The sequence below is a fragment of the Anthonomus grandis genome, chromosome 9 (assembly GCF_022605725.1).
Source record: "Anthonomus grandis grandis chromosome 9, icAntGran1.3, whole genome shotgun sequence".
NCBI classification, from domain to species: Eukaryota; Metazoa; Arthropoda; class Insecta; order Coleoptera; family Curculionidae; genus Anthonomus; species Anthonomus grandis.
Window position 1 is genome coordinate 19,933,634 of NC_065554.1, and position 16,892 is coordinate 19,950,525.

Sequence of the window (16,892 nt, forward strand, 5' to 3'; positions counted from 1 at the left end):
TTTTACACGAAAATGATGCGCAAAATTTCAAGGTCTCCTCTTTATTAAAAATGAATAGAAGATTAAAAAAATATATTAAATTAAAAAAATTATTACGCAAAAAATAGTGCGTGCCTTTTTTTTTAACAAATTTGACACACGACACAAGTCCATCCCTGGAGAAGTCAACTCTTCTGCAAATCCTCAAAAAGGGGTCTCACCTGGAAAAATTGTATTTTTTTTGAAAAATGTTTGCACTTTGTATTTTGGAAAGGACGCACTTCTGATGGTTCCTGTACAGCAATTTTGACCAATTGAACGGGGACACAGACCCTGCATTATAGTGATCTTAATTATCTTATTATCCTTTAAGATCAAGATATACTCTATATACAGAATGACTAAACGTATGTTTTCTTCTATTTTGTTTATAATAACAAAATCTGAGCAGGATTTTAGAATACTTTCTCATTGTGGTGTTATTCTTATATTTCATTTTATTTAAAGTGTAATTATCTATCTAAATTAGTTCTTCCGGGGTTAATAAATCTTATCGATAGTTCTCTACTTAGAGCGTCAAACTAAACTTTTAATTGAATCTATAGAGCCTACTAGGCTTCAAATAAAACTTCTAGAATCTTCTAAATAAAATCCCGAGAATTACCAAAAAATTAAACAGACACGAAAGCCATCACCTGTGTTCCTATAGGTGACCTCTAGACCCGGCGATGCGTTGAACAAACTAGGTAACCTTGGCCATTATCCGCGCTCGTTGGGCCCGTCTGTCATTCAATTCACCTTCGCCCAAGTATGACGTCACCGAGGAAAGGTTTTGCAGACCTATTTTAAGGCGGCACACTTTAAAATAATGAAAATGCATCATTACTCATACACTTTAATAAAGATGTAATTCGATAAAATTAATATAATGTACACAGTGGCCTTGTTAATGACATTTGAAAACCGCAGAAAGGTAATCGGCTCGATCCATTCTACGATGTAGTAAACTTAAAAGCAGCGAACATAAAATTTATTAAATCTGGGCGAATACGCGATGCAATGGCGTTCGTATCCTCCCGTCTATTTATTTTTATTCACTTTTGACCTGCAGACGACTTTCAAGGTTTCTGCCGCTATAATGGTCGAATGGCACGGCAGGCGGAAAGGATTTAATGAGCTAGACGAAGAGGGAACGAACAACCTCATATCCTGACGTATATTTGTTTTGGCTCTTACCTCAGCTACAATATCGCTTTTATAAATCCGGGATCTATTAAAATTAGAAAGTGCTGCAATTTTTGAAGTATATAAACCTATGGAGTGGGTATATAAATCTTGGACTATGAAGACAAATATGATCAATTAAATAGAGAGGTCAATTAAGTTGGCCCTTCCAGTTGGATTTTTTTTTTCTTAAAAGTCTAGCGCATTGGACTTTAAACGCACTACTTTTAAAAGCTAGCGCAATATCCCTTGCAATAATATCAAGGGGTGAATCCGGAAGCTAATTAAAGCACGGTTTTTTAAAGCTTCTATTCAGAAAAAAAATGCTAGTGTCCCAAAAAGTACTTTTAATATACATTTTAAACTAACTTAAAACTTAGGTATACTGGGGTTTCTTTGAAGGTACTTTACCCCCAAAAACATATTTTTTTTTTTAATAAAAAAATTATTCGTAACAATTATTATTAGTAAACTATTGATACTTACTTACGATAAAAAACCAATGCCCTCTGATATGTTTAATTATTATACCTACAGTATGTTCAGCACAATACTTACGTTATATTTTGATATATAAAACGATATTTTTTAAAAAATAGGTGATAGAGTTGAGCTGCCTTTAAAAAAAACCTCGTAAGTATGACAAACATCTATGATTTTTTAAGTAATAATGTTTTTTTGTAATTATTCGAAAAATAGTTGAAACATTTCGGAAATTCTTAAAAGCTAATAAAGAAAATATCTTTTTTTTAATTTCGCCAATGCTATATATATCGCTCACTTTTACGATTTACTTGTACCTATTTCGAGTACGTAAACCTGTATAAAAACAAATAAAACATTTTTTTTTTAAACTGGGTATTTTAATTTTTTTTTTCTGACATTTCAATATTACATTATACATGCAGGGTGTTAATACCTCTGAAACTAAAAAAGTTAGAAAAGCGAAATTTGATACAAATGTTATATGGGTAGGGGGAACCACAACCATTATATTTTGGTTATAAGGTGAGTCACTCCTTGGGCCTGTTTTTTAAAGACCTTTAATTTAAGGTATCACAAAACCATCCCTTTTGTGATACCATAAATTAAAGGTCTTTTGGAGTAGTATTCGAAGTGCTATTTTATTTACATTAGATACTCAAAATACTTTCTATTTTGGGCGAAAAATTTTTTTTTTTAAACTCATTTCTAACATGAAAATCATATCATTGCTATCAATTTAGTCACAACTAAAAAAGAAAATAAGAAATCAAATACTTCACATAAATTTAATAATAATTTTAAAATACCCGAAAAGGGAGGCCTAATAAATGGTTTTAGGCAACATATTAAAAAGTATAACCAGTAACCTAGACAGCGAAGATGCTCAACAGTACGATACGGCAATTACTTCTTTACTAAAAAACGAACATAATCTGAAATCATTAATGCAAGGATAAATGTTTATCATTGAAAATTTCCAATAGTGATTTCATAAACTATCAAAAAATATAATTAATAACCAACATATTTTAAAATTACAAATTATTCACACAAAAAGAAATCAAAAGACTTGACCAAATGAATTCTGAAGATAAACATTTAATTTTTTAAGAGCTAGACGAAGAGGGAACGCTACAATATCGCTTTTATAAATCCGGGATCTATTAAAATTAGAAACTGCGGCAATTTCTGAAGTATATGAACCTATGGAGTGGAATCTTGGACTATGAAGACAAACATGATCAATTAAATAGAGAGGTCAGTTAAGTTGGCTCTTCCAGTTGGAATTTTTTTTTCTTAAAAGTCTAGCGCATTGAACTTTAGCGCACTTGCAATAATATCAAGGGAAGAATCCTGAAGCTAATTAAAGCAAGGTTATTTAAAGCTTCTATTGAGAAAAAAAATGCTAGTGTTCAAAAAAAGTATCATTGAATTCCATCATTGAAATTTCCAATAGTCATTTCATAAACTATCAAAAATTATAACTAATAACCAACATATTTTAGAATTACAATTTATTCACATAAAAAGAAAGCAAAAGACTTGACCAAATGAATTGTGAAGATAAACACTTAATTTTTTCTTCTACAAGCAATTCTATCTTATGTAACACATTTTTTCAAGAAATATACGATGTTTTAGAGGACCTTCAAATAGCAATAATGTCCAGTCCAAAAGACTTATTTCATGAAATTCAAATTATTTCTAGAGGCTTAACATCCATCCCACAGACTCCTATTTGATCCAAATCTAGAAATCGCCACGAACTGTCAGCCAGTATTGCCCCTGTTTCGTTTCCTATGCGCCGCCCTGTATAATCCTTATATAGTAACATTGAACTTATAAGAGACTTAGAAAATCTTGTTATAAAATATCCTCGGAAACATGTTACTGTTGGAGACTTTAATATTAATTTATTACAATTGATGAATGATATCATATTGAGAGCCTGCCCTTGGAATATCACAGATTGTAATAAATATGTTGCCAAAGATAATCAAGTACTCTACGCTGAACTGTTTTTTTAGTCAAGATTGTACTTCACAGTTAAAAAAGTCAAAAGTAACAATAATGTTTTTGATCCGATCGAAAAGTTTGTGTTGGAATGCAGATTTTAGGTCGTACTAGAAAGTAGATGTTTGGACCTGGTTTTAATGGAAAAAATGTAAGTCATGCTGACATGAGGCAACTAATTCTCAAATTTGAAGAAACAGGATCGGTGGAAAACAAAAGAGCTCAGCATAGAGTACCATAAGCGACACAAGTAACCGACACAAGTAGAAGTACTAAGACATTTTGCTACGAATCCTTCATTGCCTTTACGCCCAGCTTGAGCGATAACAGGAATTTGTCATGAACCTATAGGTCAGACTCTTAAATTACGTCATTTTCATCCATACAAAATGCACATTCTTCAGGAAGTGCGTGAAGACGACCCTGACTGAAGAATAGAATTTTGCGAGGGAATGACAGAAAGATTACGTATTACTCGTGAGTTACTAAAAAATATTTGTTTTAGCGACGAATGCACGTTTTTTTAAATGGTTCTGTAAATAAACACTACTGGGGTATTAAAAATCAGCATCTTTTCAGGGAAGGAGAGACACAGTATCCAGAAAAAATCAATGTGTGTATGGGAATATTGGGTGATACTATTGTCGGCCCTCTATTTATTAATGGGAACCTTAATGGCTAAACTTATTTGGAAATGTTGGAATTCACCATTCAAGCTAAAATTACTGAAGAAATAGAAAATCAGTTGGATATTCATGTGGGTAGGAACCTAAACGAAGATTTATTACATTTTCAACAAGATGGAGCGCTACCCCACTATTTTTTCCTGTGAGTCAATTTTAACATAAGAGCAGTGGATTTGAAGCAGAGGTCGAATGGAATGTCCGGCGAGATCACCAGATCTAACCCCCCCTCGTCTTTTTTTCTCTGGCGTCACTGAAAAACTGTTGTGTTTAAAACGCAACAAGCTTCACTCGATGATCTTCGGCAATGGATTATTATAGAATGTGCATCTATTCCAAGGGAAGTGTTTTAAAATGTGAGAAATAAGTTTGAAATAGATTTTACTTTTATTTAGCCTAAAATGGAATGCAGTTTGAGTATCTAATTAGCTTAAAATAGCACTTTATAAAACAGAATTTATTTTATTTAAGTTATACCTTTCTTTGACCCTGTATAAAATTTAGGAAAAATTCTTATGAAGGTGAATACTAGTCCAAAAGGTCTTAAATCTAAAGTATCACAAAAGGGGTGGTACCGTTTAAAATTTTGAGGTTGGGGTGCATCGGGCCTTCCTATAACCAAAATATGGTGGTTGTTGTTCCCCCTATCTGTATAATATTTGTACCAAATTGCGCTTTTTTAACTTTTCTAGTTTTAGAGATATTTGCAATGAAAGTTTTTAAACTACACCCTATATCTAATTATACATTATATTTATATACTTACATGGTATACCAAAACAAAATTACATTGCTTGAAATCAACGGTGATATAAATTTCACTTTCAACTGTAAATGATCAAAATGACCAATATGCTTAGAATTGAAGCCTTGGTATCCCACCACTCTCAAATTACCCGACTTTTGGTCTATATTAATTTGATATATTTCGGAATTGCATTAAACCTAATTTCAAAGTGGATACTGATTTGCTTTGTTAATAGACCCGATCAACATAAAGGTAGTGTTTAAAATTACTCTTCTTAAAAATTTAGTGCAGCTGCACTGTAAGCATTTATTGGGAGTATTATGGGGATATTTTATCATTTAATTCGGACTAATGAATTAGTTTTAATTAAAAGGTTTCTGGTTGTCACAGTTCAAACACTATTTTTTTAATACTTAATAAATCAGATTACTTATAATAGTTTTTTTTTAAATTTTACTGTAGATACCCAATGAATGGTAAGATATTCACGCTCTGGGCGTAAGTCTTTTCCTACATATTTCTAAAGAGAATTTTGTCAATTGACTGCAGTATTTATAGAAAAATCATGAATATTTGGTCACTTAAGTTCTTAACTATTTATAACTTAAGTTCCTATTATCGAGGCCTCTTTAAGAGAGAATCCAACTATGGCATGAGGCACATCAAGTTTTTAAAATTTTGTGTAGAATCTAAAAATCTGATAACCCACTGGATGTTTTTGAGGAAAAAAATCCAACTGGGGAGATCCAACTTAACTGATCTGATTTATATAGAAAGCTTCGAGATGTGGACTTACGTGGGAATATCTTAATGAAGAAAGATTGAGAAGAGTTCATAAGAACTGAGAATTGTTTACAGTTACTAAGCAAAGAAAAGCGGCCTACCTTAGTTACATCTTCAGACACAACAGATATTGCTACAACTGATTCTGTAGGGAAAGATGGAAGGAATACAGACTAAGGATGACAGAAGAGCATGGCAAGAGATGGAAATCAATTTCAACATGTTGTCGACAACATCCATTGGATGCATAGGTCGCCTAATAAACTAAATGCATTCACCATCTATTAATTTTTTCATCACGTCATCTTACCCTTACCACATTTCTCATCGTCCATTTTCATTTAAATTTCTTCTCTTTCAGGCCTGACGTTAGACCAAAACCTCTCCATGGGTCCGATGGGTCCCCAGTCGCCCTTAGACATGAAACCAGACGCGGCCACATTGGGACAATTCAGCCCCCAAGGGCCAAACAGTCCGAACTCGTATGGTTTAGGGCAAGTGGGACTGCTCAGCCCTTCTCCAGGTGGGGGTCAGAAGGGCGGACAGGGAAGCCCTTATCCTCCCAATCACCCGTTGAGCGGGAGTAAGCACTTGTGCTCTATTTGTGGGGATAGGGCTAGTGGGAAGCATTATGGTGTTTATAGGTAAGTTCTAGCAAGGATTTCAATTAATTTTTTCTACTGTTTTAGTATATTCTTTTACACGAATTTCCATTCTTCTTCCGCTTTGAGCGATGTAGCACACATTACAGTCAGGATGAAAAATCTTGGTCTGTAAAATATTGATTTGTAAGTGACAGGAATCAGGAATCTTTGACAAGGATTTAAAGTTCTGAAATAAACATTCAATTTATGACTCTGATTTCTCTGAAAGCTTTTCAGTAACTTGATTTGATGTTTTATCATAAAATGTAATACTTCGATATTCAACTTCTTTAGTGTCTTTACAAAGAAAATTTTTAATTAATTTATTTTGAATATCTTTTATTGATGGTCTTATCAGGATATCCGTGATATAATTGCTCTTTCTTGAGAGGAAGATTGCAGATTGCCTTTAAAAAGCTTAACTGTTGGTACAGATTCCTGGATGATATTTTTTAAAATTTTTACCGGATCTTAGGATGATTTTCAAGATTATGTAAATTAATAAAATAAAAAAAAAGTGGAAGATGCATTGTTTGGATTAGAGATGAGTTGAGTGTTCTCGGCTCGTAGTGGATCGGATGTAGTCAATACGAATCTTTCTGTTCTCCAGTCTAACAGACCTTAAGTTTTCAATGTATTGAAAAATTATTATAGTAACAAAATAACAGCACATAATTAAATGTCAGGAATATTTTTGCTTTTTATTTGGAATTTAGCTCCTTATGAACAACATATTAAGAAATCATTATTATTTAAAATATATGTATACAGTTTAGACTTAATTCTGCTAAAAGGCGTTGACTTGAGATACGGACATAATGAAATATACATTTCTGGACCTAAATAGTATACAATATACATGTTGAGTATAATGTGACCTTAATCTGTCTCAGGGGGAACAGCAATAGGAGACAGTCAGACAGATTGAGATGCTGGGTTTATGTATTTTGAGGAGACTATTTAGGAGAGGGGTCAAAAAAGACAAAAAGGGGTGTAACTTCAAATTTATTGGTATTGAGAAGTTTCTTCAAGTTAGTTTCTAGCGGTTAATATACGTATTTATTAAACACTTAATAATCTTTAATACACTTTGAATTATTTTTCTTTCGAACGGAATTAAATATTTTTATCGCATTCTTTTAATAAGCAAATTGATTACATTAATTATATTTAATTTAATTAGGAATCTTACAACAGAATGTAGATAAATAGCCAAAATATACTAAATAGACCAATAGACCAAAAATATTGCTCCTGCTCTGGTGATTTTTCTTGTATATATTTATTGTGCTTTGTCCTTTTGCGTACTGCTTTAGACCTAATTATAGTTTCCACATATTTCTTATAATATATTCCTGTAAAGTACTGATAATCCTGATGATGATAAATGATTTTAGTCTGACTATATCTAATCTATTTATTTATAAGTATAAGAGCTTTTTGATTTTTCACATTGTTTTCCTCACTGTTTAAAGCTTCTTCTGGGAGCTAAAATTATTGTTCTTGTTAGCTTTCTCTCATCTTGCTCTTTAAACACTTATTTTATTTTGTTAAATATTGTGAATGATTGTTGTTTATCTCAAATCTATGAAAAATAAAGTATTTTTAATATAGTGAAATATACAAGGTACAGGGTTTTATACCATTAAATGAACTGTGCTCTTTATTTCCATCTAATTGCATTGAGTTTTTTCTTATTTTACTTATGGCAATCATGGTTTTCTAGGCAAATATTTACTTTACAGCGTAAATATGGCCATTTTATATATTTCTGGATTAATAGATTAGAGAGTTGTTCATTAACCGTGTCTTTAATTCTTTTGGGCGATTATATGTCGTGTTTTCTTTTAGGAATGTTGCTGAATGGGTTAGTTCACTATAAGTACAATAACCAACTTTCATAAACTAGCAGTCCCCCAATAAACAAGATAGCTCATCCCATTGATTCTTCAAAAAATATTTTTTTTAAATTTCTTTTTTTATCATTAAACATAGGATTTTGACTATTATAAAAAAGAACCATATTATATGTAAAAGAACGGGTAAACAGAGCAGTTGAATGGTGCGGCATAGTGAGGGTATTATGTCTAATATTTCGACCATGCACTCGATTTCTAGGTAAAAGTTTTTCATACAGATATTTAGGGCTTCGAGTATTATATAAACGAAATATAAATGTCCACAAACTTAAAAATAAATACACTATTTTAAGCCATTTTAAATCATAAATGCCTTGAGAGACATCATCAAACCTTCTTAACAGGTGTTTTGAACACGTTGTAAACGGTACGGTGCCTGTTGATCTTAACAGGGAAAATTAACTATCAAACATTATTGTATAAGGGATAAATCAAAAGCTTTAGTGAGTTTTTTTTCCTAGTCTTATAATTAAAAATTAATTTGTTAGCATGAAGCATACGCTTTTTCAAATAACACCTTTTTAGCAGAATAGTGATATGTTCTTTGAACCGAAAAGAGCTACTCAAGGTCAATCCAAGAATCTTTATTTTATAAGAAATATATATTTTTACGAGCATTTTTATTTGAAAATAGTACCATTTGAATTTTAACTGGATTAATGACTAAGTTATGCTCCTTTGAGTAGATTGAAATTGAATTGAGTTCAGCATTTAAATTATATTCAACTAAATTATCGTTAGATAGTGGACAACCTGTGTATCGTTGGCATACTGGGGAATTTCTGATAAATTTAAAACCTTTGGTAGGTCGGACGTGTAAACAAGAAATGAAAGAGGCCCAAGGATAGATTCTTGAGGTACTATATGTTCTGACAGTTGACACGTATGCGTACTCTTTGTGTACGGTTCTACAGATATGTTTTAAAAAAATATAAAACTATATCGTTGCACCCATAATACTTCAGTTTAGCAATAAGTAAGTCATGGTCTATTACATCAAAAGCCTTTGAGTAATCAAGAGATCATAATAACAGAAAGTTCTTTTTGTTTTCCGTTTTGTCTTAGACCTGGGTTAACCCCCTAGGTAACCCTTTTTGTTTTCTTAAATTCTGAGGTAGAAACCTGGTCTGGTGGACCTTGGGTCCTTGGATTCTCACCATAAGCGTAAATTGAGTCCTTGATTTTAACAATTGATTTGGATATCTTACCCCTCTAGAATCGGGAACTCATTACACAAGAAGTGGCAACTGTGTGGTTACATAACTACACCCTATAGTCTATTGTATTTCTTTTTTTACCTATAACTATTTTTTATTAGGTAATTTCTTTCTAGTTTAAATTTTATTTGGACACGAGAACGATTTTTCTTGTCTTTAAGATTTTAAATCACAACCTTCAACCATATAAGGATAGTTACATTTTTTAATTTTGGACTTTGTCTACTACTGGCTATCAGAGAGAACGTAAAATTTTAGTTTTGAGTTTGAGTAAATTGGCCAATTTAGGTAAATAGTGCTAAATTTTTTTAAGAGTTATTATGTATAACCTACTTATTTCTGCAATATTTCTTTATTAACTTTTTAGCTTTATGACTATTGGATGATTTCCATTTTGAGCCAGTCTAAAATTTTCCACCACATCAGCTTTAACATACCATTGCTTGACAGATGCTTCCAACAAAGTTTTTATAATGCAGGGCTCAATTTTTTAAGAAATTGTACCTCTTTTGAAAAGTTTTATGATATCGAGACAACGTACCTCCTGTATTTCTATATTCAGAAACTCTACTGACCAACTAACCCAAAACCATTTACGCTTTATTTATACTAATAAATTTAAAAACATTATGACGTAACCGAGTAAACAAAAGCAAACCTAAGCAGATAAAATGTGTATATGAATACAAATACGTGTGACCGTGGCCTTGGAAATAGACGCGTGTGCGTGGGTTGCATCACAAGATTAGTTAAGGTTGCATTTTTTAGATTGACCGGCGCATGTATGTATTCATAATGCATAAGTATTATGTGGATTGTGACATCTTATGGAAATATTTGAAATCTTTGGGGTTTTTAATCATTAATGATTGAATTGTCCTTTTTATCAAACTTTAGGTAAATATATTCTTTATTTTGATTCCCCGTAAAAATGCATACAAATAAATCATTGCTTCCCTAAAATATTAGACCGTATCTTATTCGACATGTCATGTAGGCATAATAGGGCCGCATATAAATTCATATTGTTGGACACCACTTTTAAAGCAAAACTAAATCGTGCAACACTCGCAGGCCGCATATATACGCATGTGCCCTCCAGTCCAACCTGCTGTCAATATTGACTTTAGGAACAGAACTTTTTCTGGAGATCTTACCTCTATATTCCTATTAAACTTATCCCAATATCTTGGCGATTTGAAAACTGAACCATTTGAGTTTTGTCACCTTTTTTATAGTTAACAATGTGGCGTATTGGACCAGATATTAACTAAAAGACAAAAATTAAATACATCATTCAAAATTAATACATATTTAAAAAAAAAAAAATTGAAAAAAAAGGTTGTTTTCTTTTTTAAAATTTAAATTAAAATTATTTGAACGTGAGTTTTTTTGAGAGGCTTTCAAATATTTACGTACAAATTCTTTGTTAAGAGATATGTCGAAAGTTAAACTATTTTTTGCAAAATATACCCTTATGTTATAGGATAAGGCTTGTTTTAATAATGAATTTAGGTTCTAGAATTGCATTTTTAATTTTAGGTCGAGATAAAAATGGGCTAAGAATTATAAAAAGTAAGTTTATATTGTATAGAAATGCACCAAAAAATAAAACATAATTATTTCCTATAGGTACTTGTTTAATGAATAAAATAAATATTTATGTGCGTATTAATGTTATATGCGTAATTTATCCTCCTCTGAAGTTTCAGTAGTAGCCCTATCTTCATTGTCTTCTTCCATTAGATGTTCTATTGCAGGAGCTCTTTCTATATTTGGAAACTCAATAAAACTATTTTTGGAATTCTCTAAAAAAGTGTAAATTTTAAACGTCAAAAGACACTAATATAAAATTAGTTTTTGAACTTAACTATAATATCAAAAAAAATTGGATTCATTACATATAACAATAAGCACATTATAGTATGTGGTTTTCTGTGCTACCGATAACTTAAATAATTTCAACCAAATGTCTTTAAATGAGTTATTTTCTACCTCGAGTAATTTACTATCAAAATTTGTTTCATGGGAACCAAATACAACTATCATATCGTCAAGATAGCCTATTTAATTAATTATTTACATAAACTGAAATATGTTAATATTTATTATACAATTTTAAATTAATAGTCTTTATCCAATAATGTTTGTCTACTGAATAAGAAGAACTTAATCTTTAGACTGTACCATGAGAATTTTTTTTTACAATGATATGTAATTGTGCTTACAACAGATGATGAGCATTATTATTATTATTTATTATACCCATAAAACTCCAATTCTTTGCTCTAAGGATAAGACAACTCACCCTGTATAATAAGAAAGCTCTGTATATTTATCCTGAACGTCAACTCAGATCTTCTATTTTAAGTAACATTTAGTAATATGCTATTTTATTTATTTAGTACAATTGCTCAAATCTGTTAGAGCTTATTATCGTGTCATAAAATGCACTACACGTAATTCCAATTTATTTCCAGTAACAGTTTTAGGATTTCCATCTTGATCTTAAAAGAAAAACTTTAACATTACTGTACACATGATTGAGTGGAGTTCTCATTTGTAATGATGCATCTATTACTGATGGCTAAAAAAATATTTTACTACTACTTCTTCCAACTGTTGAAAGCAGCAAAGACGAAATTCAACTTGTTGTTTATCCAATGCATTAAATAACGAACTTAAGACTTGTATGTCTTGCACTGGTTTCCTCTGGACTAGCATCATCGCTAGGTGTATTCTTATTGATGTTTTCTCATTTTTCCCCAAAATTTTCAATGCTCTGATAACGTGACAGTCTGGAAACTCCTTTACAAATGCTCGTTGTCGACGATCAATTTAAAAGTTTTTACATTGCTGAAGGTTAATTACTGGAATTAAAGCCATTTTCAAAAAAAAAACTATAATAATGACCCTTTGTTCAACTGCTCCTTTTTTTACAATTAAACTTCCAGTTTAGCCTCTAATCAGAAACAAAAATTGAATATCAAGACACCCTCTAGTAAAATAAAAGCATTAAGTAGGTTTACACTTTCGTTTGATGTTGTACCTTATGTCTATTGGCACTAGTTCAAAAGTGCAACCTACCACCTTCTCATCCATCTGTAAATCTTAAATTATGCAATTAATTTTTATGTTTTTTATGAATTATTATTATTTATATCCATGGCATATAATTGGCTCTTTATGCGAGTTACGTATTGTGATTTTGAGATCAATTGGTAAAACAGTGTGAAGCAATCTCCAATACTATTCAGGCTTAGCTAAGGTGCACTCCTTTTCTTGATATTTTTATTGGACCTAGTAGTGCATGCATTTATATAAAATGATTTGGATTGCTGCCAGAGTATGGTTTTGTTGGGCGGTGTCCTTATTATAACACATAAGTAAGGTAAAAGCGCGGGTGATGATGCGTCTTCCTTGTCATTTTTTATGGACGTGGAGTTTGAAAGTACGAGGAGCAAAAAAAATGGAGCGTTGTGATTGGTCGAAGAGAATTGAGTATATGCGGACATATTGGTCAAAGATGCGATAATAAAATATTTAATGAAAAATCAGAAGATTTAGTGAAAAATGGTGGAGAAGTATATGTTTATTTCGGTAGATTTCAAGGAATTTCATCCTCATCATCAACCAGCTGTTCACTGTTGAAACATAGGTTTCCCTTGTTTGCTTCCACAACTCTCTATCCTAAGCAATCTGCATCCAGTTAGTATAAATACGTCACTATATTAAATGCATTTTTTCTTGGTCTCCATTATGTGTGCAACGATCGACGTTCAGCCTTGCAACGTGCACTGCCCAATTCCACTTCAAGGTAATTTTCTCTAATGGGTCCGTGACTTCTGTTCTAGCTCACACTTCGGTATTGGTTACTTTGCCTCTCAAAAATAACCTCAACATCGATATTTACATTCCTCTTTGAGTAGTTCTTATTTTGTTCGCTGCTTTCTTCATTATTGTTATTTTTCGTTGACATATAATATATTCTACCACCAATTACTAGGTTTGTCATCACTTGAGTTTTAGAGATATTAGTTTTTAGTCTTATCTGTTTGGATGCAGTGTTCAATCTTCAACTTGCTACTTTATTTAAAAATGAATAGCAAGTTGGCAATAGTGTGTAGTTGGAGTCTAGGTTGTAAATAGGTCGTTGGGGACTACGTTTTGCGATAACAACAAGAGTTTTATATGTGATTTTAATTTTATTATTAGGAAAAGAAGGGAGGACCTTCGACCAATCACAGCGCTCCATTTTTTAAGTTCCGCTTACTTGTTAACTTCACCACAATTTCATAAGAAATTACTTGGAATGACATCATCCTCGCCCACTTTTTTTACGCTACTCACATGGGATAAAGAAATTGATCAATCGTTGACACTAATTAGGTCTCTCTATGATCATTTTAGGTACTTAATGTTACAAACAGTAAACTTATACATTTTGTAGGCTAGAAAATAAGGAGAACAATACACTAGAGTCTAAACTTTTCGCTTACAATTCATCGATTTTTGCAGTTAATTTTACGATCACATTCCCTAGAAGGAATCAAAAACTACTATATATATACATACACATTTCGATATCAGAAAATTCGGACCTGATATCTCCCATATACTGAACTACTGATCAATATTAACGATGCTGTTCTTCCTAGCACCTATTTAACATAATATTATTAGTATCCAATAAATGTCATCTACTTGGCTATCAACAATCATACTCATATTATCTATTCATCGTTTTTATCCTGTTTGTCGGTTCGTAACTTAATACCGACATGTACAGATTAATAATTGCATTTTTATCGCCATCAGTATAAAAAAAACCAACTTGCGGCCGATAGCTTTGATGTAAGATACAAAAATCCACGTTGGCGTGACAAAATTGTTTGTTGCTTAACCTTGGTTGCCTTGCAATGTCAATCATTGTTTCGCCGACGAGTCTATTTAGAGACCCTCGGTTGCTATTTACCGATTATGAAAGAAACAATTTTAAGTCTGAAAAATAATTTATAATCTGTTTTTTTTTTCTTTCTAGTTGTGAAGGATGCAAAGGCTTTTTCAAACGCACTGTCCGAAAAGACCTCTCCTACGCGTGCAGAGAAGAAAAGAACTGTATTATCGACAAAAGGCAAAGAAACAGGTATGTATTTTATATTTCTAACCTGAGTTCTGTGACGCTGATTGATTTATTGCAGGTGCCAATACTGTCGATATCAAAAATGTCTATCAATGGGCATGAAAAGAGAGGCGGTACAAGAAGAACGACAGAGAACGAAAGACAGAGACACTTCCGAGCCTGAATCGACTTCCAATATGCAGGTGGATCTACCTTTAGAAAGGATAGTCGAGGCGGAGAAGAGGGTTGAATGTAATGAAGTTAATGCGTCGTTAGATGTAAGTTTTATTTTGTAAGTTTAGGTGTGTTCATACAGTAGTATATGAACTAAGTAATAAATAAATTAAGTCGTTCAGCAGCATCATAAATTTAGGTTATTTGGACAATCTACGTGATGATCAATTTAATGTTTTATTAGCTGTACATTGTATTCTCATGTGGGTGGAAACCTAGATCTTCAATAAAATTTATTATAATAAACTTCTTAAATGAAAATGAAACACAACATTTTTTTAATAAAGGTGAAAATTTTGGAAAAAGTATGAATTAGCCAGATGTATCTCCAGTTCCTTCAGTTTTAGTTACTTACTCCTGTGTTAATAGCATCGCTAACCAGAACTGTCAGATCAAAAACTTCTTCACTATCTTGCAATTTTGGATGCATAATTCTCAGAGAGGAAATCCCATAGAATGTCGTGCTGGTTTACCAGACCTAAATCCTTTTTTTTTTTTTGACCTGAGTACTAAATACTACAAACAGACTTTATGGAAAAACCGATTTGAAAGACCTGAAAAAAAAAGAATTATAAGAAAAGTGCCCAGTAGAAGTAGACAGAAATGTTCCTAATAACCCAAATCTCACATAATTAAAGGGTGTTCCTTGAAATGGAATTTAATGCTAAGTCATGTAAAGTCTGGCTATTAATTAACGAGACCAATTATGAAAAAGAGTACTATTTTAATAATTGTTCTACTATTTAATGCTATCCTTTAATAGGTGATTCTCTTGACCATATACCATTCCATTCATTTTTTCTATTGGTCTTCTTTTGTAAGAGAATTTAGGAACTCCGCCGATGTTCGCTTCGGTATTCCATCAACTCCAACCGGCTTTTAAGGCAGAGTTATTGTCGGAACAAGAAAAAGTCATAGGGTGCTATATCAGGCAAGTACGGCGCGAGTGTTCGAGCACTCGAATGCCTCTAATGGCTAAAAAACGCTTCACAGACAGCGCGTTAAGAGCGGGCGCATTTTTCAATCTTGAGCATGCGGGAACTTACCAGCGCATGGATTTCCGCTAAATTTCAACATCGTATTGGAATATCAAGGTTTCAAATGATCATATTTTCCACCAATTTAGGCTAATCGGAGCAGATCTGTTGACGGACGCGTTTTTGTTGAGAAATCAAATATTTCGCACAGACTTCCTTCATGTTCCATTCGTCATGTTGAATTTGTCTGACCGTTTCTTTACGTTACCTGGAAAAAAGTTTGTTTCAAGAATGTAAGGTTCGTAAAAATAAAGTCATTTGATTACCTGGAAGACACAAAAGGTTCTGGAAATTTCTTTAAAACTTTGTAGGTGTCTGGACATATCTAAAAATTAATTCAATTGCATGGAAAAAATTAAAAATCACTTAAAATGCCTGTGGGGAGAAAATAAGTGCCTTTTGTAGGTCGCTTTTTATGCCCCTTCAAATCTTTTTTAAAATTAAGTTGAAGTTATTTTAGTTTCGTCCAGGCACTTGAATTAATCCTTTACGTATTGCAGACTCCACTTAAAATTATGTTTCAATTCTGTTAACTAAGTTCCTTTTTACTGACCTTTAAATAGGATTTTCATCTGAATTAATTTTCAACTTTTTCCTTTAAAGAACATTAGCAATCATCGGAATCGATCGAAGATCTCTACGCACAATTTTATAGATTTCGGTCATTATTTGCGGAGTAAGAGCAGAAACAGCTGCCTGGATGTTGGTCATCTTTGGTGCTCTATCAGCCTTCAGAAAACAGTTTATATCTTTAGAAAAAACGCGTACAAGATAGAGAATCTGTAGAAATACAAATAGAAACT

General features: G+C 32.2%; 1 protein-coding gene across 6 annotated transcripts in view; it reads left to right on the forward strand.

The window, feature by feature from the left end:
• The window catches only part of LOC126740118 (retinoic acid receptor RXR), a 79,781-nt gene that overhangs the window by 49,452 nt on the left and 13,437 nt on the right, over nt 1-16,892 (forward strand). For all 6 annotated transcript variants that reach the window (XM_050446031.1, XM_050446032.1, XM_050446029.1 and 3 more), the window contains 3 exons: nt 6,278-6,560; nt 14,738-14,842; nt 14,898-15,096. In XM_050446031.1, the coding sequence (XP_050301988.1) occupies nt 6,278-6,560; nt 14,738-14,842; nt 14,898-15,096 (587 nt within the window). The remainder of the gene's footprint in view (nt 1-6,277; nt 6,561-14,737; nt 14,843-14,897; nt 15,097-16,892) is intronic.